This window comes from Quercus suber, unplaced genomic scaffold (genome assembly GCF_002906115.3).
Source record: "Quercus suber isolate HL8 unplaced genomic scaffold, Cork oak 2.0 scaffold_61, whole genome shotgun sequence".
Taxonomy (NCBI): Eukaryota; Viridiplantae; Streptophyta; class Magnoliopsida; order Fagales; family Fagaceae; genus Quercus; species Quercus suber.
The window spans coordinates 428,732-451,106 of NW_027069526.1; the positions used below are offsets into that span (position 1 = coordinate 428,732).

The window sequence follows — 22,375 nt, forward strand, 5'->3', positions numbered from 1 at the left end:
GAGAAGGTGTTGAATAGAGATATGATATATCAGTACATTTCAACCTTGGATCAACTGGCTGATATATTCACTAAAGGCTTGCCCTCTCCTCGTTTCATGCTTTGTCTACAAACTCATGGGTTCTTCTCCCTTCGTTTGAGGGGGGATGTAAAGAAGGATACTGATTCTATTAATATAGAAGCTTAAAACGACTTGTAGTCTTGCAGCTGTTATTGTAATTCTGTATGTAGTTTAGCATCACTAGTTAAATATAGGATTAGTTATAATAAGGGCCACGTGTATGAATTCTGTTAGAGTAGTTAGTTACAAATCTGTTATGATTAAGGTCCCTATATAATAGGGAATCTGATGTAATCTATTTGATATATTGAATTCAGTTTTTCTATTTCCTCTTCTTCTAGATTTTCTCTCTAACAGATATCAGAGCTCTCTCATAATATCAGAGTCTCTTTCATCCTTTTCTTGTTCTTGAGACTAACTCTGTTTGAATCTGTTGTAGTTTAATTCATAAAGATTTAAACTTTGCCGTGAGATTTTGACAGAGATTAGGAACTTAGACCCTGATGTTGGAAAAGAGAAATAATTGGCTATTTGGCTTGGATTAAAAATAAAGATAGCTGATGAGTGATGAGTTGAGGTGGAGAATGAATGAGTTGTCACCATGAATTAGCGGATTGTTCTCTTATTTATTCATTTATTTTTTGATCAACTAGCGGATTGTTCTCTAGGCCTTATTAGTCTGCTCCTAAAAATAAAGCAACAGTATTGGGCTTTAATTCGTCATTTACATAGCTTTGTTAAAGAATGAGGCTTAGGCAAACAGAGTTTTATCCACATCATTGTTCGAACCACTCTTTTTAAACACAATCTCAACATGTCTTTCAAAATAAGGCCCAAAATAAAACAATTTTGATCTTTCCTATCCAAATAATGAAGATTAAATCAAGTTGACTTATCCTTTAAAAAAAATAAAAAAAATAAAAAAAATCTAAGTTGAGTTTAGACATCCTTTACATAATATATAATTATTATTCCCTATTACTTACACTTGTTTTTAATTATCATGTCATTTTGTTAATTGCTTGTCTTGTCATATGGTTTAGTTTTAGGCATCCATACTATAAAATTTACTACTTTTTTTTTTTTTTTTTTTTTTTTTTTTTTTTTTTTGAGAATCCAGCTTCATCTTTATAAAATAAGATTGAGTTGATGTAATAAATTCAGTCAATAATTTCGTGTTCATCAAATAATCCATTAAATATTGAGTAGCACTTACTTAATAAAGATCGGTAGATGTACTAAGTGTGCTGGTGCTTCACACCATTCTCATGACATATTCTAACCTTGAACTCGCCCTTGGTGGAATGTAGACAAATTTTATCCACGGAATTATTTTATAAAAAAATTCATTTCTTATTTTATTACCCTAGCTTTCAAAAAATATAAAGTGGCTACTCCTTAAATTTTTCAAAATTCGTAATTTTCGACATAATTTTAAAAAAAAAAATTCTATTTTCTAAAACTTTTTTTTGAGGGGTGTCATTTGGCGGTATCCACAATAAGAAAAGTAAAAAATAATGTATCACAAGTTGTAATTGGTGAAGTATAAAATGGACCACAAAAAATGAGATAGAGTAAATAACTTATGTCATAAATAATTATGTTTTAGCATGGGTTCCAGCTGGTTCAAGTTCAACTTATAATTGGTTTCAAAAAAACAAGTTCAACAACTAAAACTTATTTTTATCGCGAATAGGATGTATGAGGTAGAACTTTGGTGGTAAAGTTTTTGTAATTAAAGATGTTTAACTAAAAGAGAAAAAAAAAAAAAAAGATTTGAATCCCACTTACAACAAAAAGAAAATATTGATATCTTTTGGCAAACTATGGTACTAAGGTGTCTTAAAGCGGTTCAATTAATTCTCATAAAAGAAAACCAAGAGTCTTATAGATTAATTAGCATTTTTTCATGCACAAAGTGCTTGGAGGTTTTAGGAAGTTAAGGAGTAAACAGCATATTGTAATTACCTATAATAAAAAATTCTCTTAAGAAAAAAGTTAGTTCAATTAATAAAAAATTAAATCTTTAATTATTGTTATTTGTAGCTTGTAAAGTGGGTCTGTTGTAGGTTTGTGCAGGACACAGTTTGGAAAATGTTTTACAACATTTTTCTGGCATACAATGTTTTTAAAATTTTATATATTTGGTGTACAACATTTCTCTTGATAATAATGATAAGAGTAAGTGAGTGATTATTATAACATAATTGTTGAGTCTAAACTCATATATATTTATTTTATTTATTTAATTTTTTTTTTTTTTTTAGAGTTTTAACATATGACTTTCGCTTCTAATAATAGCTCTTTATCGTTAGATCAAGACACTAATCCGTTTTTTGTGTAGGCGATAATTGAACCCCAGATCTTTTATTTAACCATTAGAGACTTTACCAGTTGAGTTAATTGGAACTCACAGTTTTTGGGTTAGTTGGTGCCTTTATGTCTAAACTCATAAATATGTTAGAGAAATGCTAACAGATGCCTTTAGTGTAATGGTTAAAAATCCATTTAAATAAAATTTTTATTGAAAAAAAAAAAAAACTAATGTTTTGATATTTTTTACATTTTCTATAAAAATAGTCTCAAAATTTTCCTACAATAAATTGTTAACTACAATAAAAATAGTCTCTAAATAGGACATTCATTACATGTTATATGTTTTTTCCGAAAACATTTTACAATGAGTAACATTGCTCCTCTTTTTTAGTACCGGATTATTACTCTTAGCTTTATTTGTTCCAATCCATGTGCATGCATGATTGCATTCAGTGTATGCTAGTATGATGGTCCCCTCATTACTGCCCTGGTATCTATAAATAGGGCAATAGGACAAGCTAGTTGCACCACACCATTACCACAAACAACCCAACTTATCCCTTCTTTTCTGACCATTCTAGCTTTGTTTTGTAATACCCAAAGGCCATGGCCTGCTGTAAGAAGCTGCCGTCACTGTTTGAAATGACAGCCGATGAGATCAGGAAAATTTATTTTCCCCTCCGTTGTCTTACTCACGAAAATCTTGATGTTGCCTCTCTTTTTGCTATGGTCACAACCATTCTCAACCCTGCTACCATTGTTGCTGACAATATTTTTCGGGTATATGTTTATTTTACTACTCCGCACAAACTCTTTATTATTATAATTATAATTTTTTAATGTTATCATCTAGTCCGAAGGTTGCGATACACTGTTGTGGTAACACTTCCTTTAATAAATAACCTTCTTTTTCTCACCACAAAAAGAAAAGAAAAAAAGAAAAAGAACCCTTCTTGGCCTTGTCATTTTGAAATTTAGAGACGAGCATAAAATTTAACACGTTGTGTTTTCAAAAATTTTCAACCATGTGCTTTTTAAGCCCCCATTTTGGCTTTGAATAATTTAAAAGGAAAAAGAAATGCAAATTAAACAAGCATGATATCCCTCCCTATTGTTTGAGTATTTTAAAAATTAGAATATAAATGGGTGGAAATGTTAAGGAATCATATATATAACTGTCAATATACCACTTATTTGTTCAACTTAAAAGATATATATATATATATATGTTGATATCATAAAAGAAAATTTGAATTTTAGTTATTTATTTAATTTTTAGAATGAGTGGAACCTCTCATCTTTGATAGAATACCCTCAAGTTGAGGGAATTAAAAATGGTGGGTTTTGATGAGTATCTTACCCTTCCAAATCCCTCAAACCTTGCATTCTCTCACTAAAAAACTAAAGCATCCAAATAAGGTTGATTAAACCCCTCCTATCCCATCCTCCCATTCCCCCAACCTCTTCTCTCTGTTTCCTTTTTCTCCCTTTCATCCAAACACACTGTTAAACTCAAGAAGTAAACAATAATTGTTATTTTTGTTATTTCACTTATATTGTTTAAGTTCTCACTGATGGTTATTTTTGTCATACTCAAGGGTACCAAACAACCACACATGGTGATCAAGGGTGAAAGAGCCATCGCACCAGACTTCAATCCACCATTATGTAAACTCAAGGAACTTTCCTACATGGTATATGTTAGACAAGAATAAATTAATTGAAGCATTTATTTTTGTAAGTTTCTAATTTTGTGTGGATTAGGTACAACGCCTCAATTAAGAGGACTTTTTAATGATCCAGAGATTCCAATAAACACGGAAGTAATAGCATGCAAAAAGTAATTTACATTAAAAACTCCTTCAACTAAATCATAGAGCACAATCTTGATAAAAGAATAATAGGAACTATTTGAAGATTACTTAAATATAAATGTTGAAGATCACTAAATTGGTTGTAAGAAGTTTCTCTTAAACTAAACCGACTAGAAGAAGTATCGTACGTCTAACATGTTTCCTTGAAGAAGTTTTTTTTTATTATCTAGGATGCGCTTGGTTGTGTGTTCTCCTTCATGCCAAAATGTTTTTTTTAAAGGTATAAATGGTAATTCTTTCCAGTCCAAAAGTACTCTTAAAGCAAGGGGGGAGGGGGTGGTATTTAGCGTTACAAGTTATTCTATGCCAATAAATTATTATAGTATTTACAACCATTTTTTGCCATAAAAATTGAAATTATTTTATAGTATAACTAATATCATTATAATAGCAATATTAGGTTTGAAATTAAGAAAATTATTTATCATACAATAGATTAAAAAGAAATTATATAATAGAAATTATATAATTTATCATATAATAGCAATAAAAAAGAAATTAAGAAAATTATTTATCATACAATAGATTTGAAACTAATCAGATATGTCGATGTTACTTTGTAAGCCCTTTATAACAATATTGGAAATATATATTTTTTTCAATGACAAAGAATAGCAATTCTATTTCACTTTAAATATGCAGAATAGTTAATATGCAAAAGCATATGTACCATTTCAAGTACCAAGTAAATAAGTAAGTGCTGATATAGTGATATGAATGTGATCATGTTGCTACGTACATAGTTACATAAACTTTTTTCATAATGGAAAATATGTAATGTCAGATGGCATGCAATGAGAATCTGAGAGAGGAAACTCTCAACGATACAATGGAGTCAATACTAGGAACACTCGAAGGTTATTCATGGCATGCGCAGGCAGTATTGACACTAGCGGCTTTTGTTTCGGATTATGGAGATTTCTGCAGGCACCTTGACCAGTTTCTCTCATCAGACCATCTCACCAAGCCAGTTGGGATCATCAAGCAGATTCCTGTTCTCCGAACACAGCCAAAAATTGATGATAAACACAAGGATGCTATTCTTAAACTTAACAAACTGATCAAGGAGACATTCAATTTCATTGATTGCATTGTTATGTTGGGGCATCTATCTGTTGAGGCTCAGGATGAACCAAAATCGTCAACAGACAATATCTCATTTTACGTTTTTTGGGCTATCAGAACTGTTATAGCTTGCACTACTTGGATGAGTTGTCTCAATAAAGATGAGTAAGTCCTTACCCTTGAAATGTAAAGTACATGCTAAATTTATTTGAGAAGAATTACCATATCTGATATCACTAGTTATAATTAAGGTTTGATACAATAGGAGGGTTCACAACTTGCTCTGTAAATTGATCAGTTGTTTGAAACACGAACTATTTGAAAATGGCGAATTTAATTAATCACTTAATTATGAATTTAACAAATCTAATGCAAATAACTATGGTTTCACAATTTCAGGAGTGAAACGGAGGAATTTTCGCGTTATGATGATAAAATTGCTGACACCCTTGTCGAACTAAAATTTGAAATACAGAAAGGTTAGTTACTCAGGCTGATTTTACTCGCAAATGCAACCTCTATTATTACATTTTTTCCCCCGACAGGTGCTACCATGATATGTTGCACATGCTATATTTCCATCTGACTTAAACATGCGCAAAACCCTGAACAAAGATTTTTGTTCAATGCAGCGGAAGTAAAGGCTTATAGGAAGCTCAAAAAATTCTTAAAAGAGCGGCATTGTATTGTGGAGGTCTTGAATACGCTAATTGGTGTCGAGGACAAGGAGCAACCAGTCAAAGTTTTTGACAACGACACGGTTAGTTCTTGTATTCATTTATTGGGGATCAAATGTCTTAACATAAAGCCACCACTAGAATTGACGTGTTATTAGGCTGAAAGACCATTGGCTTGTCACAGATACTTTTGTGGTTTTATTCATCCTACTGTTATTGACATTCTAGTTAAAACTATACTAGTAACCCCTTTTTTTAGAATTATGACTTTTGTGTCAAAATTTTTACTTACTACAAAAAAAATGTCTTGTAATTACGTTTTTAAAACGCGGCTATAGGTCAGAAAAACGTGGCTATAGGACAATTTGGCCTATAGGCGCATTTTTTTGGGCCGTATTTTCAAATGTAGCCTAAACCCCGTGACTATAGGCCTGAGAGAGTCTATGGCCGCACTTTTCAAACGCGGCCTAAAACCAGGACCTATGGCCGTGTTTAAAACGTGGCTATAGGTCATCAATCTACAGCCGCATTTAAAAAACGTGGCTAAATACCCTTAAATTATTAAAAAAAAAAAAAAAACTTTGATTACCAAAAATTAATTTTCGGTAATCAAAAGTTTTTTTTTTAAATTAAAATTTTAATTTTTAAAATTGATACTTTCAAAATTTAAAATTTCAATTTTAATTAAATTAAGAAATTCAAAACAAAAATACAAACCCAACAAATTCAAATTCATACAAAAACCCAGAAAATTTCAAAATTAATCAAACACAACATGCTCTAAAATACGAGAAAACAGTACAAGAACACAAACAGAACATCTCCTTCAACGAAATCAACCCAAACTGAACACACAAACTATTCAAGGAAAACAAAAGCACAAGTTCAAAAATACAAAAATCCCCATAACAAAAACAAAACCAAAAAGAGTCCATATGCTCAAACCAAAAATTAATCAAAACACAATCAAACAAAAGAAAATAATTTTCGGCCATGGGTCAGAGAAAAATAAAGCAAAGAGAGATAATTTTTGGAGGCACTTTATCTTCATTGATTCAAAATCTTCAAATCTAAAGCAAAGAGAGACTCAATCTTCAGATCTACTGCAAAGAGAGACAGAAAGTTAAAATGAAAAAAAATGAACAAAACTCAAGTAACAATGAACAAAATCCCATATTTTCACAAACCCATTCATACAGCATCAGCAAGAAAGAGAGAGATTGAGAGAGTTTTGAGATTTGGCCTATAATACTGCAACTTTTATAAGATAGGCTATAACTTGTAAGAAATTACTTATCATGGATCTACAATTTTTCTTCACTATTCATAGTCAACCATATTAGAGTTATTATAAAAGTTGTTGCACAAGAGTTGTCTCCACAAAGTTTCTCCGCTAAGAAATGAAAATGGAACCAATATTCTCAGCATTTTTCAAATAAAATGGAAAATTATCATTTTATAGTTCACATACTCCGTATTAATTTTTATATAAAAAAAAAGTGATGTTACATTGTTATAGAATTTTAAATGAGGTTGTATCATGTACAATGTTAAATATAAGAGTTCTATAATCACAACAAAATCTCACATTTTTTCAATAAATGACATTTTTTCTTCTTTTTTTTTTTTTTTTTGAAGGAAAGAAATAGACACTTTCTGGTTGAAATAGAGCAAATCAGAATTCCTATAATTGAGTAGGGCCATGATAAAGCACTAGTTCAAGTCTAGCCCCAACCCTACTCAAGCATGATTAAAGAAATCCAAACCGATTCATACCTTGCAAGATGCCTAATCTTAATTCCATTTTTAAAATACATACACACAATATATATATATATATATATAAATTTTTTGTTCTACTACAATTTTTAAAATCTTATCATTAGATTACATTTTTTCTATGTTATTAATATGCATATTGAATTTTGTATCAATAAAATGCTATTAAGACTTTGATCCAAAAACTCATCTCATATAAATAATTTTAAAATATAAAAATTTGAAATTGAAATTTTATAGACGAAAAAATTATTGATATTTGATCATTTTGAAATTAATTTTATGTGCATTAATTGTATAAGATAAAAATGTAATTCAATGGATATTTGTCAAAAATAAATATTAAGTGATATAATATTGCTTAATTAAAATTATACCATGTATAGTTTGAATATATATATATATAAATTCAAGGAAAATACAAATCCTTAAAAGATTATTACAAATAAATAATATTAAAATTAAATATCGAGCTTGAAGGTGATTGTCAGTCAAGCCCGTGCCAAAGCCAAAATTATGTTGTTGTTGTTGTTTTTGTTTTTGTTTGTTTTTTTTTTTTTTTTTTTAGTGATTTTTTTTTTTTTTTAAGAATTCTAAGTATTTTTAATACACACACGGAGAGATGTATATCTAAAAGAGTCTAATTTTTGGATACATAGCACAAACTTTAAATCTCTTAACTCACACTCATTTTTCAATGTGAGATTAACTCACTGTTTTTTCTTTTGAGAATACTAAGTATTTCTTTTGGATATACACCATTGTAACTTTCTTTATTTTTTAATTGATGAAGACAATTGTTTTGTTATGGTTCTTTACTTCTATTTTCCAAGCATGTCCGTAATGTTATCTTCATGAATGTGCTTGTCAATAAAATACATTAAATAGACAAACAAAGAATAATCAATTTCTTTCTCAAAAAAAAAAAAAAAAAAATCAATTTAATTAAGAGGCTACAAGTTCGTGCTAACCTAGCTTGATTTTTATAATTTGTGTTGCACAAATAGATCGTCACCAATATGGAAGTGGTGGAAACAAAGAATGTCTTGCTGTTCTTTTCGGGTTTGGACATCTCAGAATATGTTTCTATTCTCAAACCCATTTATAAAGAAATGAAGAATGAGTTTAAAATTATGTGGATCCCAATTGTTGAGCCCTGGACCAATGACACGCAAAAGAAGTTTGATATTCAGCGTCATGATATGCCTTGGTATGTAGTGCAACAATTTTCATCAATATCAAGCATCAAGTACGTTAAGGAGCAATGGCAATTCAAGAATGAGCCTATCATCGTGGTGTTGAATCCACAAGGGAGAGTGGAACACCATAATGCACTCCACATGATTATGACATGGGGGATAAGGGCCATCCCGTTCACTTGTAGTAAAGAAGACGAACTTACTCGTTGCAAAGAAGACAATCTGCGCAATAGAGATGACTGGTTTGGATCCTTTATGATTGAAATTTGTCCTGACAGCATGTTACCAACTTGGGTAAAGTTTATTTTCACCTTTCTAAATTCATAAACATGCAAACATTGCAATGGTAATGGGAGTCCAGGGTTATATAGACACTAGCCAATTAGTTATTAACGGAAACAACTTAGATAATTCTAGAGCAGTGTTCCACGCTTTCACAAATTGAGTGAGCTCCACACACAAGTCTCATCATAGAGCCCACCCAATTTATTAGAGCCCGGAGTACTGCTCAGGGACTACTTAAGTATTACCCATCATTAACATTCACCAGCAATAAACAAAAATATTTATTTATGTTATATATTTTAAAATATATATCAATAACTAAAATATAAAACTGTACTTGTAGAGAAGATACAATTTATTTAGATTATAATTTTTTTTTTTAAATTAACAAAGGACTGTACTTTAAAGAGATAAAAACGAAGGAGAAGTACATTTTCTTGCATATTCTATTTAGCCTACTTAAAAATTAATAATAATAAATAAATAAAAGAGAGAAAAAAGAAAAGAAAAAAACAACTAAGCACATTCATTCAAATCAAAATTTTGCTCTTGTTCAATCAGATCAAAGATCAGAAGTTCATTTTCATTTATGGAGGCAACGATGAGAGCTGGAGCAAAGAATTTCATGAGAAAGCAACAAAGGTGAAAAATGAAAGCAGTGCAAGGACTTCCATAGAGTTGTTTTGTGTGGGAAAGGATGGTAAAGGGAAGGATGAGCTTGACAATTTCTGGAAGCTCATAGCCAACTTTTTATTCGCCAAGTTTCACAAGGATACTGAATTGGACTCAGGAACAAAGGAATGCCTAAAGTTGCCTTCGTACAGAAATGAGATAGAGAAACGATGGGTTGTGCTGTGCAAAGGTTCTAAATTGGTGTTCAGTGGTTTTGGGACAACAGTTCTGAAAGTCTTGGGGCAGTTCGATGAATGGAAGCAGTTTCGTGGAGACACTGAATTTGTAAAACTTCTCGTGATACGCTATGACAAAAAACTTCGTGAAGATGGTATTTTCCGCAACTTTGAGATCCCAAAGAATGATGGATTGATCACAGATGGTATAAAATGCCTTGACTGTTCCAAGACCATGGATACGAAATGCTTCAGGCTCAAATGCTGCTGCCACCAAAACCATGGTTAGGAGAGAGTATCTCCTGTATTGCTCATACGGCATGTCTCTCTCACACCATGTGGGTCTAATAACTAAATAAATAAATGCCGATACTATAAGATAATTATTGTTGTACCAGATAATTGTGTGCGTGTTTAAAAGTTTGTTATCACTTACCAGTGCTAAAGTTTAATTATGTAATGAGTGCTACAATAAAGGGCATCTTGATTACGCTGGTGATCTGATGCTAAGGTGTTATGGATTGTATCTCTGTACTGTAATGGATTAATGTTTATGTTGCTAGTCTTTATTATATATATGCATCACACATGGCTCGCAATTTTACACATTTAATTTTTCTTTGTATTTTGTTTGGGATCTTCCATGGCATTAGCAAAGACAACCAGTGACTAGGAACTCTATTTGCATCACAATTTCAAAAATAATTATATTGTTCTTCCTAGCTGAGCGCCTGGGCCTTTGAATAGCAGTATAGCACATCTTTTGCAGTAGTAGCAGTTCCTCCCACATCGAGGCATACAATAGTTACCAATTTTTCGCCCTAGTCTATAGAGATTTTCTTTTTAATCTACTGATGTGTTGTTTACCATGCTTCGCTTCGTATAATAGGTTTCATAAAATAAAAAATAAAGATAAATTACCCCTTTTTCCTTCCTTTTTGACCAGAATAATAGCAGTTTAATAAGAAAGAATAAGAAATAACCAAAGCCCTAGGGACCAACCCATCTATTCCATAATCCAAGAGTCGGCGGCCCCTAGGACTTACATTAATTTAAGTCCAAATTCCGTTCCAACTTGATATTTTGTTCTGAAAGTCCAATTTAATGTAAAATAGGGTTTTAAATGTTCATAAATTTTAATGTCATATTGTGAGTTCGAGTTTGCTCAATTGGTCAAGTCTATTATAACTGATTGTTTTGTTATTTAACTATTTTTTTATATATATTATGCTTTAATACCGACTAAATAACTACTCGATTTAAGTCTTGAATAAATTATCAAAATTGGAGGTAAGCTGTTGTAGGGGTTTAAACTTGTTTCCATATTCAAATTAAAGGGAATAGGTGTAATTTTGGGTCAACTACCAAAATCAGGGTTTGTGAAATAATTTGTATATTTCATTGAATTAGCAATTAGGTTTATCTAGAGATTTCATGACTTCAAAATTTTGATGATAGGTTTCTTTAACGGCAGTCTCATTGATGGGGTACAAAAGCTAACAAAATTAATCTTAAGGGGTAAAGTGTAGCCTTTTTTTTTTTTTTTTTTAATGAACAAATTTTATTAAGAGAGAAAACAAACCACACAGGTAGACACACCTCACCCAGAACAACAGAAACAAAAGAAAAGAAGCTGTTATCAATATCAAAAGAATCAAAAAAATTACAAGCTAAGACCACTTTGCCATATAATGAGAAGCCACATTGCACAACCTGGCCACATTGCCAGATAATGAGAAGGCATAAATAGTTCCAGAGAGAAAAGGTCGAAGCAAATGAAGATTTTGGCTGACAAGACAGAAAAATGCTTAAAAGAATATAAAGAGAAGTTAGCCAAGGAGAGTTGGTCAGATACATTTTGGAAAAGTGGTCAGACGGATTTTTACAAGAAGATTGAACATCAAGAATGATTTGGATCTCCTTGAAAGAACTATGGAAGCATATAGCATTAAAATAAAGGAAGAGACGGGAGTAGTCGGTTTGGATGAAGACATACAGGCAGTGGTCTCAGAACTGATATCTGAAAACAAACATGTCGTTTGCATTGTGGGGATGAAGGGTACCGGTAAGACCACCCAGGCAAAGAAAATATTTGACCACAGTGCTATTGTGGGTCATTTTACAGCACGTGATTGGGTGACTCCAACTGATCAAAAGGCCAAGCAGGTCTGGATAAACAAGGTATGTCATTTTTGAAGTTATTTAGTGAATGTTGCGAGTTCCTTTTTTTATTTTATTTTATTAAGTAAATCAAGTTTTTTGTTTATCTTATTCTGATTGATTAGCATGTTTTCTGCTAGTGTTGTGTTAGTTACAGTACATTCATTGTGAATTTGTGATCTTTGGTTTTGTTTGTTATAAGGTATGTGATATCTTGAAGAAAGAGAAGTACCTTGCAGTTCTCGACGACTTCACAGCAGAAAATGAAATTAAAATGCCTGGGAAACTCTAAAAGCAGCATTTCGGGAGACAGGTGGGAGTAAAATTTTGCTCACCACAAATGACCAGTGTGTAGCTAGGACAGTTGGTCAACCTAGCAAACTCCGTTATCTTAGATTACGAACCAAAGAAGAGAGTTGGAGATTGTTTATCCGGATGGTAGACGATTTTGGGTCTGCTGCTGACAATGTAAAAAAACTAGCTTTAGAAATTGTTGGAAGATGTGTGGGCTTGCCACTTCAGAAGCATATAGCATTAAAATAAAGGAAGAGACGGGAGTAGTCGGTTTGGATGAAGACATACAGGCAGTGGTCTCAGAACTGATATCTGAAAACAAACATGTCGTTTGCATTGTGGGGATGAAAGGTACCGGTAAGACCACCCAGGCAAAGAAAATATTTGACCACAGTGCTATTGTGGGTCATTTTACAGCACGTGATTGGGTGACTCCAACTGATCAAAAGGCCAAGCAGGTCTGGATAAACAAGGTATGTCATTTTTGAAGTTATTTAGTGAATGTTGCGAGTTCCTTTTTTATTTTATTTTATTAAGTAAATCAAGTTTTTTGTTTATCTTATTCTGATTGATTAGCATGTTTTCTGCTAGTGTTGTGTTAGTTACAGTGCATTCATTGTGAATTTGTGATCTTTGGTTTTGTTTGTTATAAGGTATGTGATATCTTGAAGAAAGAGAAGTACCTTGCAGTTCTCGACGACTTCACAGCAGAAAATGAAATTAAAATGCCTGGGAAACTCTAAAAGCAGCATTTCGGGAGACAGATGGGAGTAAAATTTTGCTCACCACAAATGGCCAGTGTGTAGCTAGGACAGTTGGTCAACCTAGCAAACTCCGTTATCTTAGATTACGAACCAAAGAAGAGAGTTGGAGATTGTATATCCGGATGGTAGACGATTTTGGGTCTGCTGCTGACAATGTAAAAAAACTAGCTGAAGAAATTGTTGGAAGATGTGTGGGCTTGCCACTTCAAATTTTACATTTTGGGTATCTAATGTCAGGGAAAGATGCGAATGATCCAAAGTTGCTAGAATGGCTGCAGCACATCTATCCTGACCTGAAACAATGGCTTGCATACCTGAAAATAGGACGTAGTAATTTTCTAGAAGATTGGCTTCTTAGCAAGGGAATATATTTTGAAGATTGGCATGAAAATCTGAGAAAAATATATGCTTTCTTTAATCTCTTCCTTAGAGACTATGAAATTCCTACAAGGAGATTAGTTGCTTTGTCCGCTGCAGAAGAATTGGAGGAAGAAGGTCGTGACAAGAATAAAAGTCCTAAACCTGTTGCAATGTATTATTTGTCAATCTTGATTGGCCTCAACTTAATTCGAGCAGTTGAAATGAATATTAATTGGAAAGTAACGAAATGTCGCCTGCCCAATGCTCTCAGAGATCAAAAATTCTTTCAAAGTACTATTTCAGGTGAGAATCTTGCTATTTCTCAAAAAAATAAAATAAAAGATGAGCAACTTGCTGATCATTGTGACAGAAGCTCTAATAGTTTTAATGATATTCATTGCCAGGGTATTAATTCACCAAATTTTCAGAAAAGGTACAAATATCTCGTCTCCTATCTCTCATTTGATACAGGAGAAGGATATAAACCTGAAGAAGATATAAAGAACTTTCTTCAGAAGGGCATTGCAAATGGATGCTTCCGAAGTTTAAAGGTTCTTGATCTTGAGCATGTATACATTCAGACCTCAATTGCCCAGCATAGGACAATTAGTTCAATTGATGTATTTAGGCTTAAGATGGACTTACCTGGAGGAAATCCCATCATCCGTAGGCAACTTACTGGACCTCCAAACTCTGGATGTGAAGCATACTTATGTCAGAACTCTACCTAAGTCCATATGGAAGTTGCACAAACTTCGACACCTGTACTTGAACCAGAGTCATCGAAGTAGATTTTTGCCTCAACCAAGGAGCAGTTCCCTAAAGAATCTACAAACATTATTGTAACGTCCCGTCAATTTAAAAAAGAAAAGAAAACAAAACAAAAGAAAAAGAAGAACAAGAAGAAGAAGAAGAAGGAGAGGATCGTATTGTTTTAAGCTCCCACGTGGCCCCTACCAAACTCCACTACTCATTACACAATTCACTTCCTTTTATCTCTTCTTCGGCGGGTTCACTCCTTCACTTCTCTTTTCTTTCTTTTTCTTCTTTTTCACTCCTTCAACTCTCTTGCCGGCACCTCCAAATCAACATCTCCACCATCATTTTTCCGACAAGATCACCAAAAAATTGCTAAGAACCCATAAACACCTTCACATCTTTTTTTTTTGAGGTAAAAATTTCTCATTTTTTTGGTGGGTTTTGTACTTTTGCTTGAGGATATTTTTATCTAAGCTTTAATAATGATACCCATGTGATTTATGAGTATTGAAAGTGATATTTATGTATTTTTATGTATGGGTTTTGTATTGTGGAATTATTTGATGAGTGGGTATATATTTTGTGCTATTGACGACTATTTAAGTTTTTTGTATGGTGGAAAAATTTAGAAGTTTTAAGTTATAACATGTGATGGTTGGTAAATTTAATTTTTCCATTGGTATTGGGTTTATTTGGAGTTAGTTGAAGTTCTAAATTTGTTGTCTTGGAGGATATTTTGATTTTGCTTTCATTGGTCTCTTAACCATGTAGTGTAAATTTTATGAAAGCTAGTCATAATATTGAAGATGATATTAAATGGGTTAACTCTATAAATTAGAGTTTATGCCTTGTGAATCTATTTGTTAAGAAATTTTGGAAGTGGAATATATTATTATTGATGAAGTTAAATGCTAGGCTTGCCTAATTAAGTGATTATTTGGCAATTCCTAAATTGTGGCTAGATGCAATTTCCAGCTCTATACTTATTGTGATAGGTTTACTTGATATTGTTTAGGTTCTAGCTAATCTCCTTGGAACTTGGAGAATTAGGATTTTGCAATTGCGAGGTAAGTAGCTTTTTAATGGGATTTTTGAAAAATAACATAAATGTTGTTTTTGGGTTAAACACGTTTTTGGAAATTACCTATGGAAACTATATTTTCCTAAAAACTACTATGTCGTAACCTTAATATATATATATATATATGATTATATATGAAAATGCATTATATTTGGTACTGTATTTGGGAAAATGTATGAATTGTTGATATGGAAAAATGAGCATCTTTTATTTAATCTTGATAAGAAAATCTTGGATTTTATGGTGTATTGGAAAATTTAAGATACTTATCTTGTCTTAGTACTTGGGAAATTGATAGAAAATCTTTTTGACAAGAATGAAGTTGAAAACCTTACAAATTTTGTAAAAGTTAGATTATTTAAGGTTTTTTGAAACTACCTGGATATGAACTATGTGTTTCAAAGTAATGTAACCTGTGAGTTTATGTTGTTTTAACACCATGCCATGTATGATTTCCCAGTGATCACCCAATTTGGTTTTCGTGGTCTTTGTGACAACAGAATCAAGTTTGGGTCAGTGTCCTTTCACTTTGGATGATGTGTTCTTCCCTGCTGTCCATGGGAGGAAAAGGATTCCTTAATTGTGTGTAGGTGAGGCTGTTGCCCATGGGGCCAAGAGACCACATGCAAGAGAGGTTCTATTTGACGCGCTCTCTCTGCTGCCCATGGGGGGAGAGAAAAACCTTGAGGGTATGGGTGAAGCTGCTGTCCATGGGGCCAAGAGTCTGCATACCAGAGAAGACAATATCATGCTAGTTGTGAATGAGTGGATCCCCTAATCGGTCTATGTGGTAGTGTGGTATATTTGAGATAAATTACCATATGTTAGAATTTATGGCTTTTGAATTATATTATTATTGCTCACAGATTATAGCATATAGTTTCAAGATATTTACTTTGAGGAACTTGTATTTCATTATTAAATTATTCTTGTTATATTATTATTATTATAGTAGATGAAACTTGCATTTCTCCCACCCCCATTAAATATGCTACTTATTGGGCTCTGACTCATCCCATTATTTTATAACCTTTTTAGAGTAGGCAATAGTTTTTTGAGACAGTTTTTTGGTGGCTAATAGTAGTTAGACTAACTACTGATGGAGACTGAACTTTTGTAATGGGTATATTAGATGGTGTACATCTTAGAATATGATTGACTCATTCTTTTGTATATTAAAGTGGTTGTGACGTTATTTCCACTGATGGGACAAGCTAATGATATATAATTAATTATTCAAACCTCTATTTTTTTGTGGCCAATGGTCCTTATAATTATTGTTTAGAGCTCTGACTTACTTTGAGAGTATATTCAATGGAATTATTATGATAATTCTTGATGTTAGTATTTGATATGATTTATGTGGATTGGATTGTCAAAAAGGAAAATCTACAGGTTCTTTGAGATGTCTTTTTCATGCTTTAGACCTTTTGGGGTTTGGGGTGTGACAATTATGGGATTTATTCGTGGATGATTTCACTGCTATAAAGAATGGGCTGAACAAGCTGAAAAAGCTTACAAAACTAGGACTGGCATTCCGCCTAGAGTCGCCAGAACAGAAAAATGCATTGGTCAAATGGGTGAAAGGTCTGATATACCTCAAATCTTTGAGATTGAGATCAGTTGGTGAGAAGGGTGAAGCTCTGGATCTTTACTTGGAGAATATATCTGAGCTCAACAATCTCTCCAGCCTATATTTGTTTGGAAAGCTAGAGGATCAGTCCATCAAATCTCTATTTCCAAATACCGACTACTTTTGTCTGTCTGACCTTACCTTGTCTGCCTCGGGGCTTAAGGAGGATCCAATGCCAACTTTAGGGAGTCTCCCCAAACTTAAATCACTCTCTTTCCACCTTGGCTCTTTCAAAGGAAAAGAGATGGTTTGCTTGGGGAAGGGTTTTCCCGAACTTCTAGTTTTGAAACTTGGGAAACTAGAGTCTCTAGAAGAGTTCCAGGTGGAGGAAGGAGCAATGCAAAAACTGAGGGAGCTAGATATCAGGTGCTGCAACAAATTGAAGGTCCCCACCGGGTTGAAGCACTTAAAGAGTCTCCAAGAATTGAAGTTGACAAATATGCCAGAAAATTTCACCACAACAATAGAGAAAAAGAAGTGGCAAATCTGGGATGACACTGCCCACCCTCCCAGGATCACAAAAGACCACTTGAGTGGAAAGTAACTGATCAAGCATTTATACATACTAGGTATGTCTTTCTTTTAAATACTTCTGAGTTTTTTGTCCTTCAAACTAATGCTGAAATTTTTAGTATTGTTTGTAACAGATTTCATTATCATCAGTCCCATATTATGTGGCATTGGATGAAAGTCAGATGGAGTTGTTGGTGGATGAGTGTGTGAATTTTCTACATCGATCTCCATGAGGGTACTTGTTTTTCTTTCACATGTTGCTTGGTTACGTAGGTGTTTCATTTATTATGCAGATGACTTGAATAAATTGGGAGACTTGGTTGATAAGAAGTTCTTCCACTTATTGGTTTCTTATGTTGTTATTAGTCCTTGACCTTTGTGTAGAGAATGTACTTGTTTCTCTCTATCATCGTAAACAATGATGTATTTTCTTGAATAATTGGATCCTTTCGGTTCTATATATTATTCCTTTTCAAGACAAATAGCTGTTTCAATATCAGTTCTTCCTGAAACCAAATGGACTGCATCATCTCTCTCTCTCTCTCTCTCTCTCTTTCTCTCTCTCTATATATATATATATATATATAATCGAAATCTCTGAAACTTCTACAAATTTTCACATCATCACTATTTTCTTTTTCTTTTTATTTTAAATTCTTTTTATTTTTGTTCTCCATTATAGTTGATGTATTTAGGCTTAAGATGGACTTGCCTGGAGGAAATCCCATCATCCGTAGGCAACTTACTGAACCTCCAAACTCTGGATGTGAAGCATACTTATGTCAGAACTCTACCCAAGTCCATATGGAAGTTGCACAAACTTCGACACCTATACTTGTGATAGGAGCCTTACTAAGGGCATTGAAGACATTGTGGTGAGTTAGTGCAGAGTGCAGGGCAATGTGATGGTCAGTGCAGGATAGTGTGTTGGGCCATGCGGAGTAGAGTGTGGGGTAGTGCAAGAGTATAGGGGTGCTATTAAAGAATCTACAAACATTGTGGGGTTTATTCTGGGATGATTTCAGTGCTATAAAGAATGGGCTGAACAAGCTTACAAAACTAGGACTGGTATTCCGCCTAGAGTCGCCAGAACAGAAAAATGCATTGGTCAAATGGGTGAAAGGTCTGATATACCTCAAATCTTTGAGATTGAGATCGTAGGTGAGAAGGGTGAAGCTCTGGATCTTTACTTGGAGAATATATCTGAGCTCAACAATCTCTCCAGCCTATATTTGTTTGGAAAGCTAGAGGATCAGTCCATCAAATCTCTATTTACAAATACCGACTACTTTTGTCTGTCTGACCTTACCTTGTCTGCCTCGGGGCTTAAGGAGGATCCAATGCCAACTTTAGGGAGTCTCCCCAAACTTAAATCACTCTCTAATTTCCACCTTGGCTCTTTCAAAGGAAAAGAGATGGTTTGCTTGGGGAAGGGTTTTCCCGAACTTCTAGTTTTGAAACTTTGGAAACTATTGTCTCTAGAAGACTCCAGGTGGAGGAAGGAGCAATGCAAAAACTGAGGGAGCTAGATATCAGGTGCTGCAACAAATTGAAGGTCCCCACCGGGTTGAAGCTCTTAAAGAGTCTCCAAGAATTGAAGTTGACAAATATGCCAGAAAATTTCACTACAACAATAGAGAAAAAGAAGTGGCAAATCTGGGATGACACTGCCCACCCTCCCAGGATCACAAAAGACCACTGGTAGTCCGAGTTGAGTGGAAAGTAACTGATCAAGCATTTATACATCCTAGGTATGTCTTTCTTTTAAATACTTCTGAGTTTTTTGTCCTTCAAACTAATGCTGAAATTTTTAGTATTGTTTGTAACAGATTTCATTATCATCAGTCCCATATTATGTGGCATTGGACGAAAGTCAGAGGGAGTTGTTGGTGGATGAGTGTGAATTTTCTACATCGATCTCCATGACGGTACTTGTTTTTCTTTCACATGTTGCTTGGTTACGTAGGTGTTTCATTTATTATGCAGATGACTTGAATAAATTGGGAGACTTGGTTGATAAGAAGTTCTTCCATTTATTGGTTTCTTATGTTGTTATTAGTCCTTTACCTTTGTGTAGAGAATGTACCTGTTTCTCTCTATCATCGTAAACAATGATGTATTTTCTTGAATAATTGGATCCTTTCGGTTCTATTTATTATTCCTTTTCAAGACAAATAGCTGTTTCAATATCAGTTCTTCCTGAAACCAAATGGACTGCATCATCTCTCTCTCTCTCTCTCTCTCTCTCTCTCTCTCTCTCTATATATATATATATAAAATTGAAACCTCTGAAACTTCCACAAATTTTCACATCATCACTATTTTCTTTTTCTTTTTATTTTAAATTATTTTTATTTTTGTTCCCCATTATATAGAGTTTTGGTCATGGTGATGTCCTTACTCCAAGGACACTTTGGAAGTAGTTTAAATATAGTATAATTCTAATTATTAGGCCATTGCACAGACAAAAAACAAAAAAACAAACAAACTTTGCTATACTTGTTTCAATCCATAAACATAATAATTTGTCTGCCTATTTTTTTGATAAGTCATCTGCCTAAATTTGTATCTACATTAGCTAATATTTTGTTTGGGGGGGGGGGGGGGGGGGAGGGGGTGTAAAAAAAAATATTGATATTGTTTGTTATAATTAGAATTCTACAATACAAACCAACACTCTTCTAATCTGTTGTTTAAAAAAATAATAATAATAAGAGAGAGAATTCTATTATAGTTGTATTACATACAAAGCCAGTTTTGTTATAGTAGTATTGTTTGGCTCAATTTTGTGAAAGTATTTGGTTATGATTTTTTTATTACGCATCTTTGTAGATTTGAATTTTGTTATGAAATATGTTATTAATAACTCCTCTTTTCATTTGTTTGATGGTTCTTCATGTTTTTATGTTTTTGTTTTCCTTTTGATTTTGCAGGTTTCCTAGGAACACAACCTAGCAGGTAAGAGAACCAGTAATGTTTTTATCTAATTTTTCTTTTAGGTACAATGATATTTTATAATATTCCTCACTTAATGTCACATATAATCTAAACCTTCCAAAGGTGGTGTTTTACAAATATTAGAATCTAAATCTATAGCTACAAAGAACTTGGTAAGTTTTTTTTTTTTTTTTTTCATTTGAGTTTGTCTAATTCTATGTTTTTTAATTCTTTAGTTTGGCTTCAAAAATATGTGCATGTTTATGATTCCTTTTTGTGGTAATAAGTTTCTATAGTTTAAAGGGTAGGGTTTTTGTTTGCTTTTTATGTCAGAACACCCTCCTTCCTCCGTTGCAAGTATTGACTTTAAAACAAAAAATCTTTTAAACTAAAATTTTTACTTATCAATTTTTATGTTAGAATATATTCATGAACTTTGAGGTTTGTAAGATTTATAGTTGGAGTTTGTGCAAGTATTTGGTTAGGAATATAATTATGTGCTCTCTACTGTGTGGGCTAATGATAAGTTTGTTAGAGAAGCTTAAAATGTAATATCAACTTTCTCATTATTTTTATTTTTTTTTATGAGAGTAGACCACAAACAGAGAAGTTCTATTCTATTCAAAATTTACTATCAACTTTCTTCTTCTTTTCTTTCAATCTATAAATGTCTCACACAACTTTCATCCGCCAACTTCGTATTAGCTAAAATCATATTACATGTTTAATGTCTATTTCAGTTCAGAGATTTGTATGTAATGTTTCTTATTGATAGATTTATGGACATTGAGAACATGCTCTATTAGCTTGAATTCACATGTCTATAACAAAAACTACTCAAAGAAGAGATAAATCCGTGCATCGCACGGGTTAGCAACTAGTGTATAATATTACCGTTATTCAGCAAAAAAAAAAATGTATAATATTACCTGTTAAATCTGGTATAGCCCCCTGGGTGAATATAGTAATATTAATTAGCAACTCACCACCAAGAGCCTTTAGTTCAATTGACACCTTTTTTATGTCCCAGCAAAGACATCTAGGATTTAAATCTCTCTACCTCAAACTATTAAATTATCAAAATAATAATAATATTAATAACAATAAATAAATAAATCAGCAACTCACCATACCATAAACCAAGACAATAAAAGCAACAAAAGTGAGAAATATTACTTAGACTCCTTTGTGATTAACAATGCGTAATACATAATTTAACAGTTAATCCCCCCCAATATAACTAACAGATCATATACATATAACTTAGAAATTAAAGCAATGAATACACAAAGATTGTCATGATTTGAAAAACCAAACGAGAACCCTGTAAATGGAAAAACTACAAAGTAGCGTTGAAAATCCACTGTAAAAGGAACACTTGCAAAGTCAACCTCTTCAATCTCCCAGCTTACCTTCCCACCACGGTAGTCCCAAAACCTCAGTAATCCTTGCATACTGTACGTTTTTAGACCCCTTAAACACAAATAGATTAACCTAGTTATTTAGCTAAGTGATTAACTTAGGTAAATTATTCAGATTTAGGTTAACACAGATAAATCATATCATTGAATAATGCGAAAAATAAATAACACAATGATATGATAATCTAGGAAAACAAAACTGGTAAAAAATCTCGAAAGATTTAACCTAACTATCCTCAAGGTAAAACAGATCTACTATGAAAGAATTGAAGTTTACACAATAGCGACTTAGACCACTGACATCCTATTTCTACATCGAGTAGGAAACTTACTACCACGACCACGTGACA

The 22,375-nt window shown here is 32.9% G+C and overlaps 2 protein-coding genes across 2 annotated transcripts; both read left to right on the forward strand.

Moving 5' to 3' along the window:
- Window positions 1-2,982: 2,982 nt before the first annotated feature.
- LOC112039900 (protein SIEVE ELEMENT OCCLUSION B) lies at window positions 2,983-10,392 on the forward strand. The gene is made up of 7 exons (XM_024072806.2): window positions 2,983-3,156; window positions 3,942-4,070; window positions 5,035-5,480; window positions 5,715-5,794; window positions 5,948-6,075; window positions 8,779-9,264; window positions 9,817-10,392. The coding sequence occupies exons 1-7, from the start codon at window positions 2,983-2,985 to the stop codon at window positions 10,390-10,392; spliced, it is 2,019 nt and encodes a 672-aa protein (XP_023928574.2).
- A 3,051-nt stretch (window positions 10,393-13,443) lies between these two features.
- Window positions 13,444-17,698, forward strand: LOC112041184 (inactive disease susceptibility protein LOV1-like). Its single transcript, XM_065772664.1, has 3 exons — window positions 13,444-14,395; window positions 16,867-16,916; window positions 17,012-17,698. The coding sequence occupies exons 1-3, from the start codon at window positions 13,444-13,446 to the stop codon at window positions 17,696-17,698; spliced, it is 1,689 nt and encodes a 562-aa protein (XP_065628736.1).
- The last annotated feature ends 4,677 nt before the right edge of the window (window positions 17,699-22,375 follow it).

Coding starts and splice junctions, on each gene's coding strand:
- LOC112041184 (XM_065772664.1), top strand. CDS start 13,444: ATGGTAGACGATTTTGGGTCTGCTGCTGACAATGTAAAAAAACTAGCT. Junction 14,396..16,866: donor TGGATGTGAAGCATACTTAT/GTCAGAACTCTA, acceptor TCTTGATGTTAG/TATTTGATATGATTTATGTG. Junction 16,917..17,011: donor TCAAAAAGGAAAATCTACAG/GTTCTTTGAGAT, acceptor ACTGCTATAAAG/AATGGGCTGAACAAGCTGAA.
- LOC112039900 (XM_024072806.2), top strand. CDS start 2,983: ATGGCCTGCTGTAAGAAGCTGCCGTCACTGTTTGAAATGACAGCCGAT. Junction 4,071..5,034: donor TCAAGGAACTTTCCTACATG/GTATATGTTAGA, acceptor ATGTAATGTCAG/ATGGCATGCAATGAGAATCT. Junction 5,481..5,714: donor AGTTGTCTCAATAAAGATGA/GTAAGTCCTTAC, acceptor TCACAATTTCAG/GAGTGAAACGGAGGAATTTT.